General features: G+C 39.7%; 1 protein-coding gene and 1 pseudogene across 2 annotated transcripts in view; both read right to left on the reverse strand.

The window, feature by feature from the left end:
* The window catches only part of OPHN1 (oligophrenin 1), a gene marked incomplete at its 5' end in the record, with an annotated part of 249,567 nt that overhangs the window by 26,718 nt on the left and 197,607 nt on the right, over nt 1–25,242 (reverse strand). Inside the window, 2 exons of the mRNA XM_011980563.1 lie at nt 387–710; nt 9,460–9,607. Coding sequence (XP_011835953.1) covers nt 387–710; nt 9,460–9,607 — 472 coding nt within the window. The remainder of the gene's footprint in view (nt 1–386; nt 711–9,459; nt 9,608–25,242) is intronic.
* LOC105540063 lies at nt 6,400–8,081 on the reverse strand (annotated as a pseudogene). Its single transcript, XR_001006149.1, has one exon. The product of XR_001006149.1 is annotated as a phosphoglycerate kinase 1 pseudogene (transcript).

Raw genomic sequence — 25,242 nt, forward strand, 5'->3', positions numbered from 1 at the left:
TGCAGTGAGCCGAGATCACGTCACTGCACTCCAGCCTGGGTGACAGAGCGAGACTCCGTTTCAAAAAAAAAAAAAGGAATAATAATACATTCTTTACAGTGGGATTGTGAGGATGAGAAATAGTATATTAGCAATTAGTACAGTGCCAGGCACATAGCACTTGGGATATAGAGGTAAACAAAACACGTAAAAAATTCCTGCCCTCATGGAGCTTACATTCTAGTGATTATTGTGACTGATTATTGTGATCTTGCCCACTGTTCCAATATTAGTGGTAGTAAACCGGAACAGAATGCCACTTAAATATATCTCCAAACTCAGAAGGATCTCAAGGTGAAAAGTAGTTAGGTTCAGCTCTGGCTCCCATGGAATTCCCAAGCACTTACCCTCCTTGTGATGGGCCAGGGGCCGGGGAGCTGGTCTCTTTATGTGGAAAGAGGGGGTCTTGGTGGGCCCAGAGCCTGGCATGGGTCCATTGGTGGCCTTTGGGGTAATCTTGGTCCCTCCATCCTGTAGCCTAGACACCAACTTCCCCACATCCACCTCTGGGCAGGGCTCCAACTTGCCATCCGAAATAGGCCTGCTTGGGGACTTCCTCCCAGGATCAGTTTCCCCACTCCTCTGAATAGGTAGTTTGGGGTGTTGTGGTGGCTTGGGGGTTTCTATGCTGCCAGTGATAGTACCATTCGGTGTTTGATGTTGGATTTCATCTGGGAAAAGTTGGTGCAAAGAGGAAAGATTAATGATAACTTTTAAAACCTTTTCATTTTGATACATGCATACATACTTAATTTTGAAAATTTGTGTACATTTTCAAAGCAGTTATGTCACTGTGGCACAAACCAACTATATCCCACAGAATCATTCTCTACCCTTCCCAGTTCATGTAAAGCCACAGATCCAATCCAAATAAGGAATTCAAGATCCGTGTATGATTTTCACCACCACAATTCAATAAGCCACAATAAACCAAGAGGTTTTATTAAAGGAATATGTCATTCAAAAAAGACTTAAAGTCCCCAATCAACGGCATATTCTATTCTTTGCAAATGAAGACATCATCAGTTAATTCTTAACCACTTCTCTGAAAAGTATTTTGTTAAGGTCTCTCAAATTTTAAGTTAATCAACATAACATACTTTAACTTCTTTCTCCAACTCAGAAGGAAACCTCCAACTGTTCTTTCCCCAGCTTTTGTGGTCTACAATTTCCTCTGACATTAGTACATGTTTTTCAGTGGTTCTGAGACTTACTGAAAGCTTTTGAGACCCTAATGAGACCTAGGGACCATCTCCCTAGAAAAATCAACCCACACAAATATAGCCAAAATTTTGAAAACTAATTTTTAAGTGATTCACAGAGCCTTCTGAAGCTGTCAATAAACCCCAGATTGAGAATGCCTGCTGTAAAGAAACTGTCACCTGCCATAGTCATAAAACACTTTATGAGTGTAGTGGTTAAGAACAGAGGTTCCAGCCAGAAAATTGAAACCTGAGATATATATCAACCAATTGCAATACATGGATTTTATTTAGATACTGATTTTTTTTTTTAACAAAATGAGATAATAGGAGAATGTGGATACTGACTGGATAGTTGATCCTAAGGAATCACTGTTTTGTTTTATTTTCTTTTAAGTATGATGATGATATTGTGGTTTTGCTTTTAAAAGAGTTCCTTTCTTTTAGAGATATATACTGAAACATTTACAAATGAAATGACATGATGAGTAGGTTGGGGGAACAGGTAAGGGTATAGATGAAATAAGACTGGGTATATGTTTTTAAATGCTGAAATGTGGGGAGTTCAATATGTTTGTTTTCAATTTCTGTTTATGTTTGGAATTCTTCGTAATAAAATGTTAAAAGAAATGCAGGCTCTGAAGCCAGGTGGCCAGGTCTGAATCTCAGTTCTGCTTCTTACCAACTGTGAGACCTTGTACAAGTTCCCTATCTCTCTGTACCTCAAATGTTCTCCTCAGTAAAATGGGAATAATAAAGAATATCGGTCTCATGAGGTTGTGGTGAGGATTCCAGGAGATGGTATACTTATTTCAGTGCCTGGCACATAACAGACACTCATTAATTGGTGGTTATTACTTACACTATTATGTGGTGGGTGGGCAGTGAGGCAAGAGTTTCCATGGGGGAAGTCTTGCTGCAAAGACTTTTGTTTGTTCCCTAGACAGTTTTGTTCTCCTTGGGAATCTGCCACCACTGATGCCACTGCCAAAGGGGCCGGAACCAAGGGGAGTTCCCCTGCAGTCCCCCTAATTTTGTCCCAAAGTAGACACATAGCCCTTTATTTATTAACCCTAGCACAAGTGCAGCCAGACAGAGGCCATCAAACAAAAAAAACTACCAAAGGCTCACAAATAATGGCATGAACATGAGCACAAGAGTGCCAAGTAACTAGAGCCTCTGGCTTCCAGGACGTGCCTTGCGGCAGAGGCCATCTTTAAACATATAGCACTCAGGAGTAACTCAAGCACATCTACTCTCTCCAAACAATAAAGTGCATGGTGACATAAATTATTTCCCTCACATGCTTTAGCCCAACATCTCAGCTGCATGTTCCTATCTGAATACTTTCTTCTGGCTAAGTGACTCCATCTTTGCTCTCCCTTAGGGAAGACAATAAAGGTTGCCTGTGCCCTACAGGCCATAGAGTATCATCACCATCTCAAGAGGGTCAGTTTTCATAAAGAGGATCCACATACACAGCCTCAGAGAGGCTGCTACGTTCCACTCAGGAAAGTATCTTCTGCTTGCTAGGGAAAATAGGAAATGTAATGATAGAAGCCATGATGACTTCAGAGCTAGGCCTTTCAGCAGGGAAACTATTTCCAGGTTCTGGGGTATGGTGAATAAAAATAATGATAATAGTGACAATGATAGTAATAATGAGAATAATACTGGTAAAGATAACATATACCATTACTTGAACACTTATAGCATGGCAGGCCCTGTTCTAAATGCTTTACCTGGATTATCTCATATAATCCTCAAAGCAGCTCTATAAAGTAGTACATTGTTATTAGCTCCATTTTACAGATAAGAAATCTAAGGCATCCGAAGTCTCCATGTCACAAAGCTACTAAGTGGAAACGCCAAGTTTCAAATCTTGAAGTCTGTTTCCAGAGTCTATTTACTCTTTCTGAAGAGACAGTTCATTGCTCTGTCAGGTAATAAAAGTTCGGTGCCATCCCCTTTCCCTAACCAGCCATCCATTTCTACAGGAAAACACACAGACAAGCCTCAGGGACTATGAAGAACTGCGAGTGAATCAGGATCAGACAGTGAGGCCTCATAAATAGGCATGGGGCCAACCCTTACAGTGGAGGCCTCTCTTCTTTGGGTGGGTAAGAGGTGGGGAGAAGCTTTGAGAGGATACACACTAGTACTGTAATAGAAATAAATCAATTATTATAATACATTTAGATTCATGCAAATAAGTGCTAGGAGTAAGACAGTACTAATACTGACTGCAAGGATTAGAGAAGGTCTTTATAAAAGAGGTAACTTTTGAGCTGGGCCTTGAAGAATTACAAAAGGTGAAGCAAAGTAGAAAGGGCATTCAAACAAAAAACAACTTGGAGGAATGAAAGACCATGCTTTGCCTAAGAAAATATAATGAAAAGTTTGGTTTGGCTTGAGCATAGGGACCAATTATAGATGAAAAAGTGTGGGTAGCTGGAGGTGAGGTTGTTGAAATAAGTTGGGTCTATATTATGAAGTCCATGAATGCCATGCTCAGGAATACAAACTCTGCCTTTGAGTCACAGAAGACAATGATTTTGGGGGGCAGAGGGCTGGGGGTGGGGAGAAGTGGCATTATCAAATATGCATTTTTAAACATCCCTTTGGGTTCATTATGAAAAGTAGGCTTGTTCCAACAAAAAATAGGTTGGACCAGAAAGACTGGTGGCAGAAAGACCAGCTAGGGGACTGCTGATGAGAAGGATCCAAACTAGAGCTGCATCAGAAAAGACAGGCGGATTCAAGAGAGGTTAAAGAAGTGGAATAACCAGGGCTTAGTTATGGAGGTGTGATGGAGTCCATGAGAGGGTGAAAGGAGTCACTGACATACTATATACAAAAGGGATAACAAATTTCAGAGTAAGATAATGAGATGCTACTGGTAAGTAGGATTGGTTCCTTCTCAGAACAGCGTTCACACAGGTTATAGGAAGTGTGATATTATAGTAAACAAATAAGCTTCAGGATAAGATAGATGAGTGCAAATTGTTCTGTCATTTAGTAGCTGTGTTAGTTGGGAAAACTACTCATCATCTTTGAGCTTCCAGTGCCTTCACTATAAAACAGAGTTCAGCATACCTACCTCTCATGGGAGTGTTGAACATTAAATGAGATGATGGATTCACACTCACAGAGAATGGCTAGAATAAATAAGACAGACTATACAAAGTATTGGCAAGGATGTGGTGAAATTGGAGCCTTCATTCATTGCTGGTGGGAAAGTAAAATGGTGCAGCTGTGGCCTGGTGTGGTGGCGCACGCCTGCAATCCCAGCACTTTGGGAGGCCAAGGTGGGCGGATCATGACGTCAGGAGTTTGAGACCAGTCTGGCCAAGACAGGTAGTGAAACCCTGTCTCTACTAAAAATATAAAAAATTAGCTGGGTGTGGTGGTGTGTGCCTGTAATCCCAGCTGCTCGGGAGGCTGAAGCAGGAGAATCACATGAACCTGGCAGGCGGAGGTTGCAGTGAGCTGAGATCACACCATTGCACTCCTGCCCAGGTGACAGTGCAAGACTTCATCTCAAGGAAAAAAAAAAAAAAAAAAAGGTACAACTGCTTTGGAAAACAGCCTGGCAATTCTTCAAAAGTTTTAATATAGACTGACCATATAACCTACAATTCCAGTCCTAGGTATATACCCAAGATAATTAAAAACAGGCATCCACACAAAATCCTGTGCATTAATGTTCACAGTGGCATTATTTATAATAACCACAAAATGAATACAATCCATGTGTCCATCAACTGATCAATGGATAAATAAAATGTGCTACATATATACAAAGGAATATTATTTGTCCATAAGAAAGAATGAAGTACTGATACATTCTACAATGTGGATGAATCTTGAAAATATTATGCTAAGAATAAGATGCCATCCAAAAATGTCCACATATTCTATAGTTACATTTCTATGAAACGTTCAGAATAGGCAAATCCGTAGAGGCAGAAAGTAGATCAGCAACTGTCAGAGGTTGGGGGAGAAGTAAATTTAAAAGTATTGGGTTTCTGGGATGATGAATATGTTCTAGAATAAGATAGTTGCACAAAATATACTAAAAACCATTAAAATGTATGCTTTAAAATGGTGGATTTTATGGTATGTGAATTATAGCTCAGTTTTTTAAAAAGTTAAAAGTTAAAAATAAATGTCTAGACTGGATAACTTCATTGGAGATCTTCTGGCCCAAAGCCCTCATCACCACAGAGGGACAAATTGAGGTCCAGAGAGGGGAAGTGACTAGCTCAAGTTATTCAGCAGGCTAGTAGCCAAGATTAAATTAGACCTTCTGTCTACTGACACCCAGTTCATTCATTTTTTGCACTCATTTATTAAGAACTTACTATATGCCTGGCACTGTGCTCATGCTTTAGATACAGTACGAAAAAACAAGTGTCCTCTGGCATATACACAAGTGTCCTAGAGTTTATATTGGAGGAGACTGTAAATAAACAAACCCATTCTGTAAAAATGAGACTATGGAACAACAGACAGGCATTGAATGTTCCCTTCTACTTTCTCCTGAATGCCAGCTCACCTCCTCTATGAAAGAGTTGATCCCTTAAGTGATAATCTCTTCATCATTCCTTATACATCCACTCATTCATTCTCAGAATATTTACTGAATACATGATACGTATACCAGGAGTTGTTCTAGGGCCTGGTAATCAAATAGATTTTACATTCTAACGGGAAAGAGAGATAATAAACACATGAACAAACAGTAGCAGGGGATATGAGTTGCATAAAGCCATATAAAGGGAATAGGGAGTGATTGGAGGAGGAGAAAGAACTATTTAAGTAGAATGTTAAGAAAAGATCTCTATGAGAAGATGGCATTTAGCAGACATCTGAATGAAAGAGTGAGCCTTGTGAAGTTCTGGAGGAAGAATGTTTAGGGCCAAGAGAGTAGCAAATGCAAAGGCTCTTAGGTAAGTTTGACACAAGTAAGGACCTGCAAGAACAATGAGATTAGAGTAGAGAGCAAAAGTGACAGTGAGAGAGCAAAGTTCAGAAATGAAGGTCAGAGAAATCAGCAACAGTCATATAATGAAGAATAAAATGCAAATTTTATTCTAGATATGAAGGGAGGTTACTGAAAATTTGGCACAGAGGGAATGATGTGATCTGATTTCCATTTTTTTCATGGTTTCAGTGGACACTTTTATTGTTTATTTAATGGATCATCAATTTTGTCTCCCTACCTACAAATGGAATTTCATCTTGTTTCCATGCTGAGTAGTGAAACAGTGACAAAGCTAATCATAATAACCTACATCAAAAGAGAACTAAGCTAACACAGCTCACTTTTTTTAACAGGCAAAATATAAATATATGTACTCTAGAACGCACAATGTTTAGTCACTAAGAAATTCAAATGGGATCTTGAAGAATGTAGGCAAATCCAGGGTGCAGTAAAGATGAGCTGAGATGCTGTGCAACTGTTTAAGGGTTCCTGGGCACTGCATCTCTTGGCCACCAGCTGAACCTTGACACGGAAGGTTTTAGCTAATGCCAAGTGGAGATGCAGAAAATGCTAAGTTGACATAGGGGCTGTGCACAGGAACTAAAAGGCAGGAAAGTACTAAATATTGCCGAGAGCATCCACCCCAGGAAGGACTTTACCTTCCAGGAGCTCTAAACTGGCACCACCCCTAGTGCTCACATGCCTGATTTTATCCTTTGTGTTCCATTTGGCACAGCAAGTGGCAGTGTCTCCACCACCTATGATGCTAATGCAGCCCCTAGAAGTGGCTTTCACCACCTCATCCATGAGGGCTTTGGTTCCCCGGGCAAAAGCTTCCCATTCAAATACCCCACCCCTCCCCAGTCTGCTTAGCCCGAGTAACAGTCTCAGCATACTTCTTGCTGCTTTCAGGACCACAATCCAAGCCCATCCAGCCAGCAGGTATGCCAGAAGCCACAGTGGCTTGGCCAATCTTGGCATTCTCATCAAACTTGTCAGCAGTGACAAAGTCAACAGGCAAGGTAATCTTCACACCATTCTTCTCAGCTTGGGACATTAGGTCTTTGACAATCTTGGCTCCCTCTTCATCAAACAGAGAAGTGCCAATCTCCATGTTGTTGAGCACCTTAAGGAAGGCAAAAGCCATTCCACCACCAATAATCATCTCATTGACTTTGTCCAGCATATTACTGATCAAGTGGATCCTGTCTGCAACATTAGCTCCACCCAGGATGGCCAGGAAGGGTCACTATGGGCTCTTCAAGACCTTGGCAAAGTAGTTTTTTCTTTATTAAAAAAACCACCAGCCTTCTGAGGCAGATTGACTCCTACCATAGAGCTGTGGACTCTGTGAGCAGTGCTAAAAGCATCATTGACATACACATCCCCTAGCTTGGAAAGTGAAGCTCGGAAAGCTTCTATTTTGGCTGACTCACTTTAACCTTGTTCCCAGAGTTTTCCCTTCCCTTCTTCTTCCACATGAAAGTGGAGGTTCTCCAGCAGGATGACAGACCCAGCAGCTGGGTTTGCACAGGCTTTCTCCACTTCTGGGCCTACACAGTCCTTCAACAACAGAACATCCTTGCCCAGCAGAGATTTGAGTTCTACAGCAACTGGCTCTAAGGAGTACTTGTCAGGCACAGGGACACCATCAGGCCGGCCTAGGTGGCTCGTAAGGACTACTGACTTGGCTCCATTGTCCAAGCAGAATTTGATGCTTAAGACAGCAGCCTTAATCCTCTGGTTGTTTGTTATCTGGTTGTTCTACATAGGAAATTGAAGTCGACTCTCATAATGACCCACTTCCCTTTCACGTCCAGCTTGTCCAGTGTCAGCTTGTTAGAAAGCAACATTTTGGAAATGGAGAGAGGTCCACGTTTCAGACAGCAAGGGAGCCGGCTGCTCATATGTGCTTGGGAAGCTTGCAGAATCCTGATTTCCATATTTTAAAGGATGTACATGTTACTGGTCGCCAGGGAGAATGAATTATAGGCAAGGAAGAAGGCAAGCAATGGTACCAGGTAAGAGATAATAGTGGCTCACAGTGACAGAAGCAGTGGGCAGTAGTAGAAGTTAGCATATAATGTGCATGTAGAGCTGACAAGAATTGCTAATGGATTCAATATGAAGGAAAAGGGGAAAGGAGTAACCGAGGATGATTCCAAAGTTCTTGACCTTAGCAACTGGATGACTGCTGCTGCCAGTTACTTAGATGGGGGAGACCAGAGTAGGAACAGGTTAAGAAAGAGTTGGGCATCAAGTTATGTTTTCCACAGTGTAAACTGAGATGCCCATGAGTCATCCAAGGAGAACTGTTGAGCAGGAATTTTGATATGACAAAAGAGGAAGGATATCAATCTTAGATAAATTTGGAAATCATCTTTAGCATTTAAATGATATGTAAAACCATGAAACTTAATGAGATCATACAGGAAAAGAACATGATCAGAGAACAGGACTAAGAAAAAAGCTCTGGGACCTTCTAACATGTAAAGTTGGGAAGAGAAGAAAAAACAGGAGAGAAGACTGAGATGATCTGGTGAGATTAAAGGAAAATCTGGTGTCCTGAAAGCCAAGAGAATAAAGTGTTTCAAGAAGGAGGAGTTAGTCAACTGTGTCAGATGCTACTCACAAACTGAGTATGATGAGAACAATGTTGTAGCTATTTGGTTTGGCCTCATGGAGATTATTGGCAAACCTGACAAAAATGGTCTTAGTGGAGTAGGAGGGCAGAGGCACATTTAGAATGGGTGTATTCTCCACACTAGCAATTATTCCATTGAAGGCATTTATTTTTTCACTTATCTATGTCTCCATTTCTTCTGTGAGGGCAAGCAATGTATCTTAATTTCACCCAGCACAGTACCTGGCACATAGTAGTTATCCAATCCATGTTTGCTATATTTGAATTTAAAATTTCACATTCACCTTGCTCACCCATTTCAATATATTAGGGGCATAAATCTAAGAACACCTTGGATCCTGCACTGGCCTTATAGGGATCCTCCACATGGTAACTTCCTTTATAAGCTCATCACTATCCTATCTACTGTCAAAGGCTTAATCCCCTCTCTGAGCACAAACTACAAACACTGGCTGCTTTTAAGCTCAGGAGCCAGGAAAGATCTACTTTTATAGAGAGAAAAATGGTCATGCCACCACTTCTGCCCTTCGATATCCTCTCTGTCTCTAATCACCATTCAGAAGCTAAGGGTAAACCTCAGTACTGACCTTCACTTTCATCCAGGGAAGAAGTATAGAAAACCGTCCTTTCTCGCAGCAAGCGCTTTGAAATCGTGATTGGTTTGTGCCTTCTTGCTGTCACCCGAGGCGGAGGCACTGGCGGTGCAGCGCTTTCCTCAGGTGGACCTAAATAGATCTGTGGAGAAAGAAGGAAGATATCTAGAGAATAACTGGATCAAGTTTTTGTCTTCTGAATGCTACCCACCAGTCGATGCTTGCTGGCCTTTTATCTAGAGTCTGTAACATGAATACTAATATGATTCAAAGAATCAGAGATTTTCTTAATCACTCTAGTAACCAGTAAGTGTTTAGGTATCTCCTACCGTGCTCAAGGCACAGAACCTGGCACTTCTCAGTTTGGAAGAAAAAATGCATATAAAAGGTGGCATTAGTCCTGGATTTTCCATTTCCTTCCTGGGAGACCTTAGGCAAGTCACCTCAATTCTCCGAGCCTCAGCTTTCTCATCCGTAACATAGGGACAGCAAAACCTACTTCACAGGGTGTGATAAGAGAGGAATGAAAGGAGCTGTCAAGGTACCTTCTATGTGTGGGGGTGGGACACGGAAGGAGACTAAACACAATTACATGCCCTTATGCTTTCAATAGTTCTGAAGGGATACCAAAGAATCTGATTACATTGTTTGTCTCAAGGTAGGACTAATGACTGGCTGGGGAATAGAGGGAGAACAACTGTGTTTTCCCTTCTATGTCACATTGTTCTTTTATAATTTCATGCCATGGTACATTACCTATTCAATAGAAAGTAAAATAAAATTAAAAAGCACCAACGCAGTGCTTTGGATGCTATAGGAAGTGCTGAAGGCATGCAGAAGGAGCTGTGATTAGAATTTTTATATAATGTCTCATGTGTACCTAAGGATTTTCCGGTCTCCATGGAGACCAACCTTTTAGCCCAAGTGCATACACTGTGAGATGAAACACATGTGATGGAGAAGGGGGACCACTGTCTAGCCAGTGAGACTAACAAAATCACCCCCAATGATTAGTGTAAAGAGAAATGTCATAGCCCAATATCCCATCAGGCAAGGGTCAACACAGACTACATAGGCATGGAAATAACATGATTGAGAACACAAGGCAAGCCTGTGTAAAAGCAGGACAATGATAAGAAACAATGTATGAACAATTACAAGCCATGAGTATATGCCTCATGATTGTAAGGAAGACAAAATGTAACTGAACAGCAAGAAGATGAATGTTGAGGCCATACAGTTCTAGGTCATATTCCTAATTCCACCATCATTAGTAATAATAGTCTAAAGAGCTACCATTTTGTGAGCTCAAACACTATAGTAGTTGTTACAAATATTTCTTGCTATTTGTCAAATACATGAGGCTGTTGCACTGACTGTTTATTCTACCCAGACTGATCTTCCTCCAGATATCCATTCTTCTAGGATTCTAATCAAACATATTCTGCTCAGTAAGCCCTTCTGGGTCAATATATTTAAAACATTGACATGCCTCCCTCTACCCAACCATTTCTATCTTCCTTCCATGTTTAATTTTTTTTCTCTTCAGCATTTCCTATCACTTTCTAACATAGAACATGTTTTACTTATTGATTTTGTTTGCTGAGTCTCCAAGCTAGATTTTACACAACATAGAAGCATGTCTGTCATGTTCACTGCTCTATCTCTACCACCTAGAAGAGGGACTGGAATTGCTGAGTCAAAAAAACAAATACATTTGCAATTCTAATGTAAAAGGCCAAACTGTCGTCTGAAAATACTACTACTATTAACCGCTACTAACTACTACTACTAAAATACTACTACAAACAGCTACTTCTTATTCCAGCCAAGATAGGGCACCGAAACTAGTTTTACTCATTTAGCCTGAAACAAGTAAAAACAAAACTAAACTAAACTAAAGTAGGAAAAATACATGCAACAGTAGTTTTAAAGGCATTGGAAATCCAGCAGTGAAGGACAGTGAATGCTGAGAGACAGAAAAAAACAAATGAGGTTAGCCCTATGAGTGTCCCAGCTTAGAGTTTTGCAGGACTCAGTGCAGGAAGGGGAACCCAGGTGGAACCCAGTAGTATCCCTACGTTGAGAAGATTGAGTTGGGAGTATGGGAAAGGCAAGGAAGTGAGAATTTGCAAGGCAAAGTGCCAGAGGGAAGATTTTGTACACTGAAGTATTCAAAATATTGCTGAGAAATATTAAGAAAATCTAGATAAACAGAGATATATTTTGTTTGCAGGTATAAAGACTCAATAGTGTTAAGATGTAAATTCTTACAAAATTGATCTACAGATTGAACACAACCCAAATACCAGTAAGCTTGTATGTAGACATTGACAAGCTGATTCAAAAATGTATAAGGACACGCAAGGAACCTAGAATAGTCAAAACAATCTTGAAAAAGAAAAACCAACTTGGAAGGCTAACATTACCTGACTTCAAGTCGTATTATAAAGCTACAGCAATTAAGACAGTGTGACACTGGTGTCAAGATAGGTGAGTAGATCAATGGAACATAATAGAAAGCCCAGAAATAGACCCACACCTATACAGATAAATTTATTTATTTATTTTACAAAGGCAATTCAGTGGAGAAAGGACAGCAATGCTACTGGAACAATGTGATATACATAGGCAAAAAAGGAACTTCACATCTCATACCACAGAAGAAAACTAACTCAGAATGGGCTATAATCAAATTTAAAAGCTGAAACTATAAAATTCCGAGGAGAAAAATCTTTGTAATCTTAGGTTAGGCAAAGATTTCTTAGATACAATGATTCATAAAAAAAAGAAATCAATAAACTGAACATCAAATTTAAAAACTTATGATTTTCTAAAAGATGCTGTTAAGAATGAAAAGAAAAACCACAGCCTGAGTTAAAATATTTGTATATCATATGTCTGATAAAGACCTTGTATTATACATATATATATATATATATATATATATATATATAAACTATAAAGAACTCCCAAAACTCAATAACTCAATAATAGGAAAACAAGTAAATCAGTTTTTAAAGAATAAGCAAAATATTTGAATAGACACTTTACCAAAGAAAACATACAAATGGCAAACATAAAAAAATGTTCAACATCATTAGGTCAATAGGGAAATGCATGTTAAAACCATGATGCGATACCACTGAACACCTATTAGAATGGTTGAAATTTTTTAAAGACTGACCATACCACATGTTGAAAAGAATATGGAGGAACTGGAACTTTCATTGCTGATGGGAATGTAAAATCAGACAATGTCGTAGTGAATTAAAAAAAAACAACCACCCAATGAAATAGATCATCTGAATAGTCCTATAACCATTAAAAATTTTTAATTCATAGTTTTAAAACTTCCAAAGAAGAAATCTCTAGACCCAGATAGTTTAACTGGAGGATTCCACCAAACATTTACAGAATTATGAACATGAGTTTTACAGTCTCTTCCAGAAAGTACGATGATACAATTACTTAAGAAAGACATTTTACATTTTCTTTAACAATTAAATGTATAATTACTATGTGACTCAGTCATTTCTACTCCTTCATGTTTACTCAAGAAAAAAGAAAACATAAGTCATACAGACTGTACACAAATGTTTGCAGCAGATCCAAACTGGAAACAACCCAAATGTCCATTAACTAGTGAATAGACAACCAAATTTTGGTATATATGATGGAATACTACTCAGTAATAAAAAGGAATGAACTATTGACTCATTATAACAACTTAAATTAATCTCAGAATAATTATGCTGAATCAAAGAAGGCAGACCAAAAAAAAAGTATATACTGCATTATTCCATTTATACAAAACTTTAGAAAACACAAATTATACTGACAGAACTGATTAGTGGCTGCCTTAGGTGAAGAGTATAGTGTAGGAGTGGGTTGGAGAGGGGAGGATTTTGAAGCGACAAGCCATTGAAAAGGACATACGAAGGAAAAGAAAATGAAATAGCTTGCGAACATAAAAATCAACTTCACTAATAATTATAAAACTACAATTCAAACAAGATATCACATTTTGCCTATTAGACTGATAAATTAAGAAAAATCGATATTGTCCTAAACTAACAAAGAAGTGGGTAAAAACAGTCACCTTTATAAGCTGTTATTGGGAGGGTGATTTGGTTTAGCCATATTGGGGGTCAATCTGGTAGTAGCAATCATGATTTTAAATAGGTATGCACTCTGATCTCCCTACGTTTAGAACCCCTATTGAGCAGAAATCCTGACACATACACTCACTGATATCTATGCAAGCGCTATGTACCATAAAAAAAAAAAACTACATAAATACCTATTAACATGGGAAAGTTACATAAATTGTGGTTCACTCACTGAGGAATATTACACAACTGTTAAAAGGCAGTGATGTAGATTGTAAGAACTGAGGTGGAAAGATTAAATATTTTAAAGTAGTTTATGAAATAGTATATATAGTATGGTGTCATTATTCAAAAATAGCTTTGTGTGTTTATGAATGTACTGTCCTTTGTCATTTATAATTGCAAAGAAAAGGGTCTAGAAGCACACACATTAAATTGTTAACAATCACAATCATAACCTCTAGGAAAGTGAATAGGATTACAGAGGAATGTCAAAAGATACATTCCTGTTTTAGTCTACACACTTCTATGTTATTTAAATTTTTGTGCTGAATTTTAAGTTTAGTTTGATTTTTTAAAACATAATAAAAATGAAAACAAGGACATCCCTCTAAAATATTTTTTATTGCTGTTTAAGAAAGAACCTAAATTGTAGGGATCTAACATACATGAGTTCAAACCTCAGCTCTATCACTTATGGCCTCTGTCATGTTAGGTAAGTCATTTAACCTCTCTGAGCCTCAGTTGTCTAATTTGCCAAAAGAAGATCATGTCTATGAGTATAGTTGTCATGATCAACTGATAAACATACATGAGTATTTGTCTAGCTGAAACCCCCCTTCTCTCTCTCTCTCACTCCAGTGCCCTTCCATTTGGTTTGGAACAGAACCTCTTAACTGGGGGCAATTCTATTTCCCAGGGGACATTTCATGACATCTGTGGAAATATTTATTGCCACAACTGTGGAAAGGGGGTTGGCATCTAGTGGGGAGAGGCAAGGAATCCTGCTAAACATCCAACACCACCCAGGGCAGTCCCCACAACAAGAATTATTGACCCAAAATGTCAAAATAATACCAAGGCTGAAAAAATGTTGGTCTAGAATAATGAAGAGGAGTAATAAATGAGAATATACTTACTTAATGCAGATGGGATTCAAGAACATTTAAACCTGAACTGAATTTCTAAAACACATTTTGAAAACAGAAAACAGAATACATATTTATTATGTTTATAGGCATCCATCCATGCATCTGTCCATCCAACAATCTCTTCTGATTGAACCCAAGTGAGTGTTCTTAATGGAGATAAATGCATCATATATTATTTCCCCTTGCTCAGTTAGAAGACATCCTTGCTGAGGCATTCATAATCACCTCATACTTTAGAGAAAAGGGAAGTCATTAGAAGTAAACTTCGACTGGGCGCGGTGGCTCATGTCTGTAATCCCAGCACTTTGGGAGGCTGAGGCAGGCGGATCCCTTGAGGCCAGGAGTTCAAGACAAGCCTGGCCAACATGGTGAAACCCTAGCTCTACTAAAAGCACAAAAATTAGTCAGGTGTGGTGGAGCATGCCTGTAATCCCAGCTACTCAGGAGGCTGAGGCAGGAGAATTGCTTAAACTCGGAAGGTGGAGGTTGCAGTGAGCCAAGATTGCACCACTGCACTCCATCCTGGACAACACAGCAAGACTGTCTCTAAATAAATAAATAAATAAGTAAGTAAACAACTTCAACTTTCTGTCCCTATACTGACAAACTCATTGACATCCACACTTATAAACTTACTTTATCTCCTCCTCACTTTCTAAGGAGAATGCCTCTACCTATGCTCTGGATCCCATCTCATCTCTTCCTGTTTCTCAGGGACCTTCCTCCATCATTCATCTCCTTTCTTACAATACTGTTTCTCAAAAGCGTTTAAACAAACTTAAGTCTCTCCTGTCTGAACCCAACTACTCCCCACTGCCATCACACTCATTTTCTTCTACACTTTCCAGACAGTTAAGTCTCCATTTCTTCATCCTCCAGTTGATCCTCAACCTTGTCTCTGCCCACATCACTCCTCTGTAAATGTTTTTACAATGATCACCACTGGCCTGCTAATTGTCAACTCCAACAGGTACTTTTCCATTTTTATTTTGACTGTGCTCCAACATTTAACACATTTAACCAATCCATTTCTTAAAATTCCTCTCTCTTTACCTTTCTGCTTCTCTGAACACTGTTGTCTCTTTCACTGGCTCTGAAATTTGATGTTCTCCAGGATTGTGTCCTCAGCCTTCTAATGATCTCACTTGTCTGCACTCATTCGCTTTCTCAGCCATGTCATCCACTCACATGGCTTGCACTACCAAGTTTCTCTACAGGTTTCTATACCAATATATCTAACTGACTGCACAATGTTGCTTTCTGGATATCCCAGAGGTATCTCAAATTCAACATTTCTAGAATTAAACACATTCGCCCCTTAAAATTTTGTATTACCTAAAACAATGCCAATGTCCAAGCCAGAAATCTGGACATTATTATCTTAAAACCCTCCCCCTCTCTCACATCCCACATCCATTTAGTCACCAAGTTCTATCAATTATACTTCCTTAATGTCTCTCTAATCTATCCCCTCTGCTCACTACCACTGACTCGGTTGAGTCTCATCATGTCTCTCTATGACTATAATAGTCTCCTAATCGTTCCTTCTGTCTGCAGTCACTCCTGCCTTTAATCTGTCTACCCGAGTGCAGATAGAGTGATCTTTCTCAACTCTAATCTAATTGTGTTACTCCACTGCTTAAAATATTTCAATGACTCTTCACTGTCTTCGGGACAAAGGCCAAATTCCTTAGTTAGCACACAAAGTACTCAATAATCTGGCCAGAGCCTGAAATCTCCAGCCCCATCTTCCACTATTCCCCTATATTCACCCTCCACTATAGCCATGCTGAATTATTAAAGTTCTTTAGACTCTTAGTTATTTAGTTCTCTGGTTTTTTTTTTTAATAGAACTTAATTCCTCTGGTGTCTCATTCCTGTATGTATCCAGAGCGATCTATACACAGAACACTTTCACTCTTACCCTTTATGGCAGAGACTGCTAATTGCTTACTGGTGTCCACCTTCCCCTTCTTACTTTTACTAATGGAAGTCACTGAATGGTAGCTGGGCACCCATGCCTACCTCTCTTAGTCTCCCTTGCAGCTAGGTAAGGACATGTGATTAAGTTTTAGATAACAGAATACAAGTAGAACTAATGCATGAAAGTCTCTGGGTCATGCTTTTATGAAGAAGCTGTCTGTATTACATTCTGTCTTTTTTCCCTTTCTCTCTGGCTAGTAATTGGGGGCAAATGGAATAGCTATCTAGGATCAAGAAACTGAAGCCAAGTGGTGAGGATGGCAAAAGTATGCCATTGATCTTGGACTATTCACTGCTAAACTTCTATGTGAGAGAAAAATGTACTCCTCTCCATCATATTTCAGCCAAATAATTTGCAGTCCTCTGTTACAGGAGGACTTTTCTTACAGAAGGTTAGCCTATACCTTAATTAATCTACTCTTCTGACTCTCAGGACTCACATCATGCATTACCCACTGTATGAAGACTTCTTTGATTCCCAATAGAGAGGTAAGTTCCCTTTCCATGGGCTCCCACAGCATCCAATGCACATCTTCACCACAGTCTTTATTACACTGCATCCTGAGTGTTAGTTGGTTCCAGATACCCCCCAGTCCCATAACTTTTCTGACAGCAGAGATTTTTTTCCTGATTCATCTCTAGAGACTAGGGCTGAGTAGGGCATGAGGCAAGATAAAGCAGCTCAATGACAGTTTTTAAAATGAATGGATGAATTTTGGCTACCAGGCCCTTTAGAGCATGTTAAATAATAGAACTTTTTTTTCATTTATTCCTTCACCAACTATAATTGGGAAGACAGAGTACAAAATAGAGGTCAAAGAGTCAGGACAGAGTCAGAGTTAGTTGTGTTGGAGCTTTGCTATGTAACCAGGGGCAAGAAATTTAAACTATATGAATCTCAAACTTGAAGCTCAGTTTGCATTTTGCAAATGTCAGCTGCAAAATGAGAATACTGATACCATCTACCTCATAGGGTTGTTGTGATGGTTGAATAAGGTAACATACAGGCATACCTAGGAGATAGTGTGGATTTGGTTCCAGACCACCAGAATAAAATATGTATCACAGTAAACTGAGCCACACAATTTTTCTGGTTTCACGGTGCTTATACTATACTGTAGTCTAGTAAGTGTGCAATAGCATGATTCCTAAAAATACATCCCTTCATTAAAATAATTTATTGCTAAAAAATGCTGACAATCATCTGAGCCTTCAGCAAATCATACCCTTTTTTGCTGGTGGAGGGTCTTGCCTCTATGTTGATGACTGCTGATTGATCAGGATGGTGCTTACTGAAGGCTAGAGTGGCTATGGCAATTTCTTAAAAGAAGACAACAATGAAGTTAGTGGCACCAATTGACTCTTCATTTCACAAAAAGTTTCTCTGTAGCATGCCATGCTGTTTGATAGCATTTTACTCTCAGAACTTCTTTCAAAATTGGAGTCGCTCCTCTCAAACTCTGCCACCACTTTAGTAAACCAAGTTTATGCAATATTCTAAATCCTTGGTTATCATTTCCACACCGTTCACAGCATCTTCACCAGGAGTAGATTCCACCTCAAGAAAGCATTTTCTTTGCTCATCCATAAAAAGCAGCTTCTCATCCATTGAACTTTTATTCTGAGATGGCAGCAATTCAGTCACGTCTTCAGGCTCCGCTTCTAATTCTAGTTCTCTTGCTATTTCTACCACATCTACAGTTACTTCCTCCATTGAAGGCTTAAGCCCCTCAAAGTCAGCCGTGAGGGTTGAAATTAACTTTTTCAAACCTCTGTTACTTTGTTGATATTCTGACCTCCTCTCATAAATTATTAATATTTTTAATGACATCTAGATTGGTGAATGCTTTCCAGAAAGTTTTAAATTTACTTTGCCCAGATTCATCAGAGGAATCACTATCTATGGGATCTAAAGCTTGATGAAATCTATTTCTTAAATAATAGGACTTGAAAGTTGAATTTATTCCTTGATTCATGGGCTGCAGAATGGATGTTGTATTAGTAGGCATGGAAACAACATTCATTAATCTCCTTGCACATCTCCACCAGAGCTGCTGGGTGATTAGTACATTGTTAGTGGGCAGTGATATTTTGAAGGAGAGTTTTTCTTTTGAGCAGTAGGTCTCAAGAGTGGGCTTAAAATATTCAGTAAAACATGCTGTAGACAGATGTATTGTCATTCAAGCTTTGTTGTTCCATACATGGAGCATGGGCAGAGTAGATTTTGCATAATCCTTAAGGTCCCTAGGATTTACAGAATGGTCAATTGGCCTTGGCTTCATCAGCTGCATTAGCCCTTAATGAAAAGAGTCCTGTGTAACTTTGAACCCAGGCATTGACTTCGTTGCAGCTATGAAAGTTCTACATGGCATCTTCTTCCAATAGAAGGCTATTTCATGTACATTGAAAATGTGTTTTTTAGTGTTGCCACCTTCATCAATGATCTTAGCTGCATTTTCTGGATAACTTGGTACAGCTTTTACATCAGCACTTGTCGCTTCACCTTGCACTTTTATGTCATGGAACTGGTTTATTTCCTTAAACGTCATGAACCAACCTCTGCTAGTCTCAAACTTTTCTTTTGCAGCTTCCTTACTTCCTCAGCCTTCACAGAATTGAAGAGTTACAGCCTTCCTGTGGATTAGGCTTTGGCTTAAGGGAATGTTGTGGCTGGTTTGATTTTCTACCCAGACCACTAAAAGTGTCTCCCTATGAGCAATAAGGCTATTTTGGTTTCTTATCATTTGTGTGTTCACTGGAGTAGCACTTTTAATTTTCTTCAAGAATTTTTCCTTTGTATTTACAACTCAGCTAACTGTTTGGCACAAGAGGCCTAGCTTTCAGCCTATCTCAGCTTTCAACATGCCTTCCTCACTAAGCTTAATCATTTCTAGCTTTTGAGTTAACATGAGAGACATGCAACTCCTACTTTCACTTGCATACTTAGAGGCCTTTGTTGGGTTTTTAATTGGCCTAATTCCAATATTGTTGTGTCTCAGGAAATAGGGAAGCATGAGAGGGAGAGGGATGAGGAGCGGCTGGTCGGCAGAGCAGTCAGAACATACAACATTTATTCATTAAGTTTGCTATCTTGTCTGGGTGTAGTTCATGGAGCCACAAAACAATTACATAGTAACATCAAAGATCAGTGACTGCATATCACCACAACAGATGTAAGAAGGAAAAAAATGTTTGAAATACTGCAAGAATTATCCTAATGTGACACAGAGACAAGAAGTGAGCCCATGTTGTTGGACAAATGGCTCTGATAGACTTGCTCGAAACAGGACTGCCACCAACATTCAAATTGTTTTTAAAAATGCAGTATTTGCAAAGGGCAATAAAGTAAAGCACAATAAAGCAAGGTACACCTGATGTAAAGAACCTAGCCTGGAACATACTGAGCACTCAATAAGTGGTAGTTATTGCAATTATTATGAACCCTAAAAAGAACTTAAACCTATGTTTCCTTAAAGACAGAGAAAACGCAAGACACACAAAGAAGTGGGGAGAGGGGAGGGAGAGAGGGGAGTGGGAGGAAGGGAGGGAGAGAGAGAGAAAGAGGGGGACAGGGAGAGGGAAAGGAGATTGATAGAGAAAGGGAGAGAGGAACAGAAAAATTTTCAGACTGAAGCAATAGGGAGTGAAGCAGTTATATGCTATGCAAATCAGGTGATATGAACTTAATGGCTCTTCAAGCACTCTGTCAGATTAAATGATCTTATTTCCCTGCTCCAGTTATAAAAATTATTCACTTCTCATTGAAAAAAAAACCCCTCCTCACAGGTTGCTCTTCTTCAAGAAGCTACCCAGGTCTCAAGATAGATACGGGCTCACTGACTTCTAGGATTTATAAGGAGAGCTGACAATTCCACTTGGATAGGGTGTTGTCCACATGGCCTGTCTCCTGAAAGTATACTGAAAGGCTCATTGGTAAGGAGCTGTTTGAGAGCAGTTTTTCCAATGTGACAGTAGGCAGAACTCAGAGAAGGTGCTTGGTAGGCTTAAAACCACACTCTCTTTAAGTGAGAAAAGTCTAGAAAAGCAAAGGGGAAACTTCCTGTTGTGTGTCTTCTCTAAAATTAAAATGTGGCCTGAATAACCCCTACAGTCATCATGGATTGCAACATCCTTCCCAAAGCTGGCCTACAGATGCAAACATTCGAGCCAAGCTTTAATGTGGAAATATTGGCAATTGCTGTAGTAAGAATCCACTTACCTCTTTTTCTGGTCTGTGGCCCTCCAAAGGCCTCACTCAAAACTCTATTTTAACAATGAGCATTAACCTGTGTGTTACTGCTATTCCCTTTGGGAAGACAAATGGAGCAGATTGTCATCCTTGCTCCCAGTCACTCTGGTTTCTTTGCTGTTCAACATGCCAAGCACATTGCTGCCTTGGGCCTTTGTACTAGGTTTTCCCTATTCATGGAATTGCTCTTCCCAGTGATATCTACCATACCTTGTACCCTTACTTTATTCAGTTCTCTGCCTAAATAACACATTAACAGAAGCCTTGTCTGACCATCTTCCATAAAGGAACAACCCACTACCTTGCTTTACTTTTTCTTCAGAGCACTTGCCACCACCTGATGTATTGTTTATAACCAGCAGAACATGAAGACCCACAAGAATTGGCCTTCGTTTTGTTTGTATCCCCAGAGCCTAGAACTTCGCCTGTCCATAGTAAGCATTTAGTAAGTATTTATTGAATGAAGGGGTGACATTGGTACCTTAAAAACAGGATTGTAAACTACAGATATAACTAGTGGAATTGGGAAGGGCAACTTGGGGAAAACTCCACAGTTTCTATTAAGAAAGGAGGAAGGAAAGAAAATATGGGCCCAAGATCTCTTAACTCATTGTTGGCAGTCCAATATTAATGAGAAAACTTTCAGAGCTGACAAAGGAGTTAGAATAGGTCCAAGGAAAGAAACCCAGCAAGCTCTACCTAATGCCCCAGTGGCTTCTTGTGTATCCATGAAAGGACTTATTCTAAGCAGGTTCTGAGAACGGAATAACAACCTACCCTTTTAAAATAGCAGAAATAAGAACAGGCGTGGTGGCTCACGCCTGTAACCCCAGCACTTTGGGAGGCTGAGGCAGGAGGATCACATGAGGTCAGGAGTTCAAGACAAGCCTGGCCAACATGGTGAAACCCCGTCTCTACCAAAAATACAAAAATTAGCTGGGAGTGGTGGTGCACACCCATAATCCTGGCTACTTGGGAGGCTGAGGCAGGAGAATCGCTTAAACCCCGGGAGGTGGAGACTACAGTGAGTTTAGATCACGCCACTGCACTCCAAACTGGGTGGCAGAAGCAGAGACTCTGTCTCAAAACAAACAAACAAACAAATGAACAAATCCTAAAGGAATAGGAAACTCATAGTATATGGGGATTTTCTAAAGGGTCAAATACCAGGTGACACAGGATGCAAAACCAGTTCCTATGCATCTCATGCAATCATTGTTGAAAGGTAGTGACAACAGTAATAGGAGAAGGTGGAAATGGTGGTACTAGCTGCTGACCCAGAAGACTGACTAAAATGGCTTTGATGGAACAAACTTTTTCCAAGTTCAAGCCATAGGTCAGAGTTAGTTTTAATGGTCAACTCTTCTACAATGTTTACTACATGTCAGGCACATGTCTAAGTGTTGTATGTATATTAACTCATTTATTGATTGTTTATAAATTCCTTTCTCTGAACACAAATTCCTTTCTCTGCAAAGACAACTTGGGCTTGAAGGACATGATTGATCAACCAATGCATTAGGGTAACCACAAAATAAATCCCTCTTCCTACCCCTTTCCACAGGATTAAGGGAGGAAAGAATAATTAAAAAGCTGAATGAATGGAAAGTTGAGAAAAATTATCACTAGAACTTGACAGGGTATAGGCCTTCATTTTTCCTCCTCTGGACACTGTAGTGGTTCTTCTGTAGCTGAATAATTAAGTAGGAATTCCTAACTCATAGACAGACTAGATCAAGTCACTGGGGAGAAGACTAGAAAGAGGATGTGAGGCCAAAGGCTTGGCTGGGAATAAAGAATGTGCATTGTCCAAGGCCACCTGATAGTAAGAAGCAGGGCTATGATAGGAACCCAGAAGTGTCTGACTTCAAGGCTAACACTCTTTCCACTATAAACCATAGAAGGAAACATTTTAAGTTTAAAAATAATTCCTTGGGTAGAAACAGTATCAGGCAGAACTTATTTTCCCACCCTCCAAAACTCCAGAAAAAGGACAGACTGATTTGGCTTTCTGTGGACTGGTGAAGAACAATTAGGGTTTCATGGTCTTTGATAGTGACTTCAGAAAAATATCTCAGAAGGTGGCCAAAGTAGAGTCTGGGGGCAAACCAGTGCTTATTTGTTTTCTGGGCATATGGTTGGCACTAAGTGCCATTCTAAAGGCCTGGTCTAAGAGAACTCAATATCTGAGGAATATTATTTTGTTCTGATGGGCCTTGGCTGTTGTTTTGGGTTGTAGTCAGGAAGGAGCCCAACTCCTGGAATCCCTCTCCTGAAGACTTCTGGGAACTAAATCTGGATAATTTGCTGGGCTTTGAGACACTGCCAGGCAAGCAATCACCTCCATTGGGAAGAGGGTTAACAAACTGCTTGCCTGAGTTTGGTCACATATTAACCCCCTTACGGATTCTTCTCCGTCATGTCTTTAGGTGTGAAAGAGAAAAGAAATTTAATATAAGATGGTCATTTCCAATTGCCAAAGGCCAAGAGATCCAGACTCATTCTAACCCTTGGAAATCTTGGCAGAAATGAACAACTATCCAGATTCTTTCCAGATGTCGCTTCAGGGCTGCAAATATCAGATTGTACAAAAAAACATTTTGCCTTTCTATAAATCAAAGCTACAAGACTTGGCCCTGATGAATCCCAGCTTTCCAATTGAGTCTCCATTTACACTCTGGCTAAGGCTATGTTGAGCTTTCTGGGTTCTGGCTATATTAGCAAAAACCATACTCTTCACTACACTAGAAACAAAGGTGGCAACAGGGTCAAAAATAACGAGCTCTTTGCATTTGGCACAGACCACATTAAACATCAAGTGTGTCACCGAGTTTGCTTAGAGTATGTAGAGAACTTTGAAAGTATCACGTCTGTTGTTACCAAGAGCCAGCTTTTTATAAAAGGGCTGTCACTAAGGCTGTCTTTGGTCTCAGAAACACATCGCCTTTAAGGCCTTTTTAGATGTAACATTCTAGAATCCTGTCTAGTCCTACTCATCCAATATACTTATGGGAAAATCGATGTCCAAAGAGGGGGACGTGACTTGCCCAAGGCCCCAAAGCTAGTAGATGGTAGAACTGAGACTAGAATCCAAGAGTTCTAATGCCCAATCAGGTGTCATTTCCCCTAAAAAACAGTACCTACTGCAGGAAATAGCTGTAGACTTCCACTGATTATATCTAACCAGTCTGTAATCCGTGTTCTAATTGTCTGTCCATTCCCCTTCCCAGTTGTCTCAGGAAAAAAATGCCAAGGGAGAGAGAAGATAAAATCAGATCCTATTAAGGATATCTCTGTCTACTCAGCATGGATTGTGAGTTTTCTACTAAGAATGACATGGCAGATTCCAAGTGCAGTTTCTTTTTAGATCAACTTAAGATGCTTTTAGGTTGGGAAATCAAAGAGTTTCTCTATCATTTAATAACCATAAAGAATGGTATAAGGGCTTCTAAGAAAAGCCCCTTTTGACTACAAAGACTTAGTAGATACCAAGGTATTAATAAAAGTATTAGGAGGGAATGCCACCATAAAGACAGAGCTCATCTCCTGTCAATACAGCAAAGGGTTAGTGGTATAGGGCATGGGCAAGTACTAAAATTTAGTGGCCAATGTACCATGTACAAAGTACTTGAAACATTTATCTCATTGACTCCTCCCAGCAACTCTATGAAGTAGGTCTAATTATTAGTATCATTTTTTTTAAATGAGGGAAACAAGGCTCAGGGGGGTAAACTGGCTTGTTTAGATGACCACCCAGCTAGTAAAGGATAAAGTTGAGATGTAGTCCCTGGGCTGTCTAGTTTAAAGCTATTTTTCCATTCTTTCCATTATTCTCACCTCTAAGAATATCTGAAGAGCTTACAGAGGTGGCCTGGACATTTTCAGAGTTCTTGGTAAGAAGTCTTAATCTAAGAAAGTAGCAATGACCCAGCTTTCAGTCTCTAAATCTCAGAGCAAAGAAAAAGTTCGCCCGATCTCTCATTGCTCCTCCATTGATTCCTGTTCTCTCAAATAGGAATTGGCCTATCACCAGACTGCTGAAGCTCAGTCTGCTTTAAGTCTAGCTGCCAAAGTACACCTATTTGGCCCTCTGGCACACTGGCCCCAGTCTTACTGTATTATCTAGACTCTGGTGTTCCAACCTGAGACCTCAGGCCACTCAAAGGAGAACAGCAAAGGAAAAAATATATGATACAAGAAAATCGCTGGCCATTGAGGGGAATGGACAATATGACCTTGGAGATATTTTCAAATTCTCAAAAATCTCTGATTCTATATTCTC

This window comes from Mandrillus leucophaeus, unplaced genomic scaffold, assembly GCF_000951045.1.
Source record: "Mandrillus leucophaeus isolate KB7577 unplaced genomic scaffold, Mleu.le_1.0 Scaffold1046, whole genome shotgun sequence".
In the NCBI taxonomy this organism is placed as follows: domain Eukaryota; kingdom Metazoa; phylum Chordata; class Mammalia; order Primates; family Cercopithecidae; genus Mandrillus; species Mandrillus leucophaeus.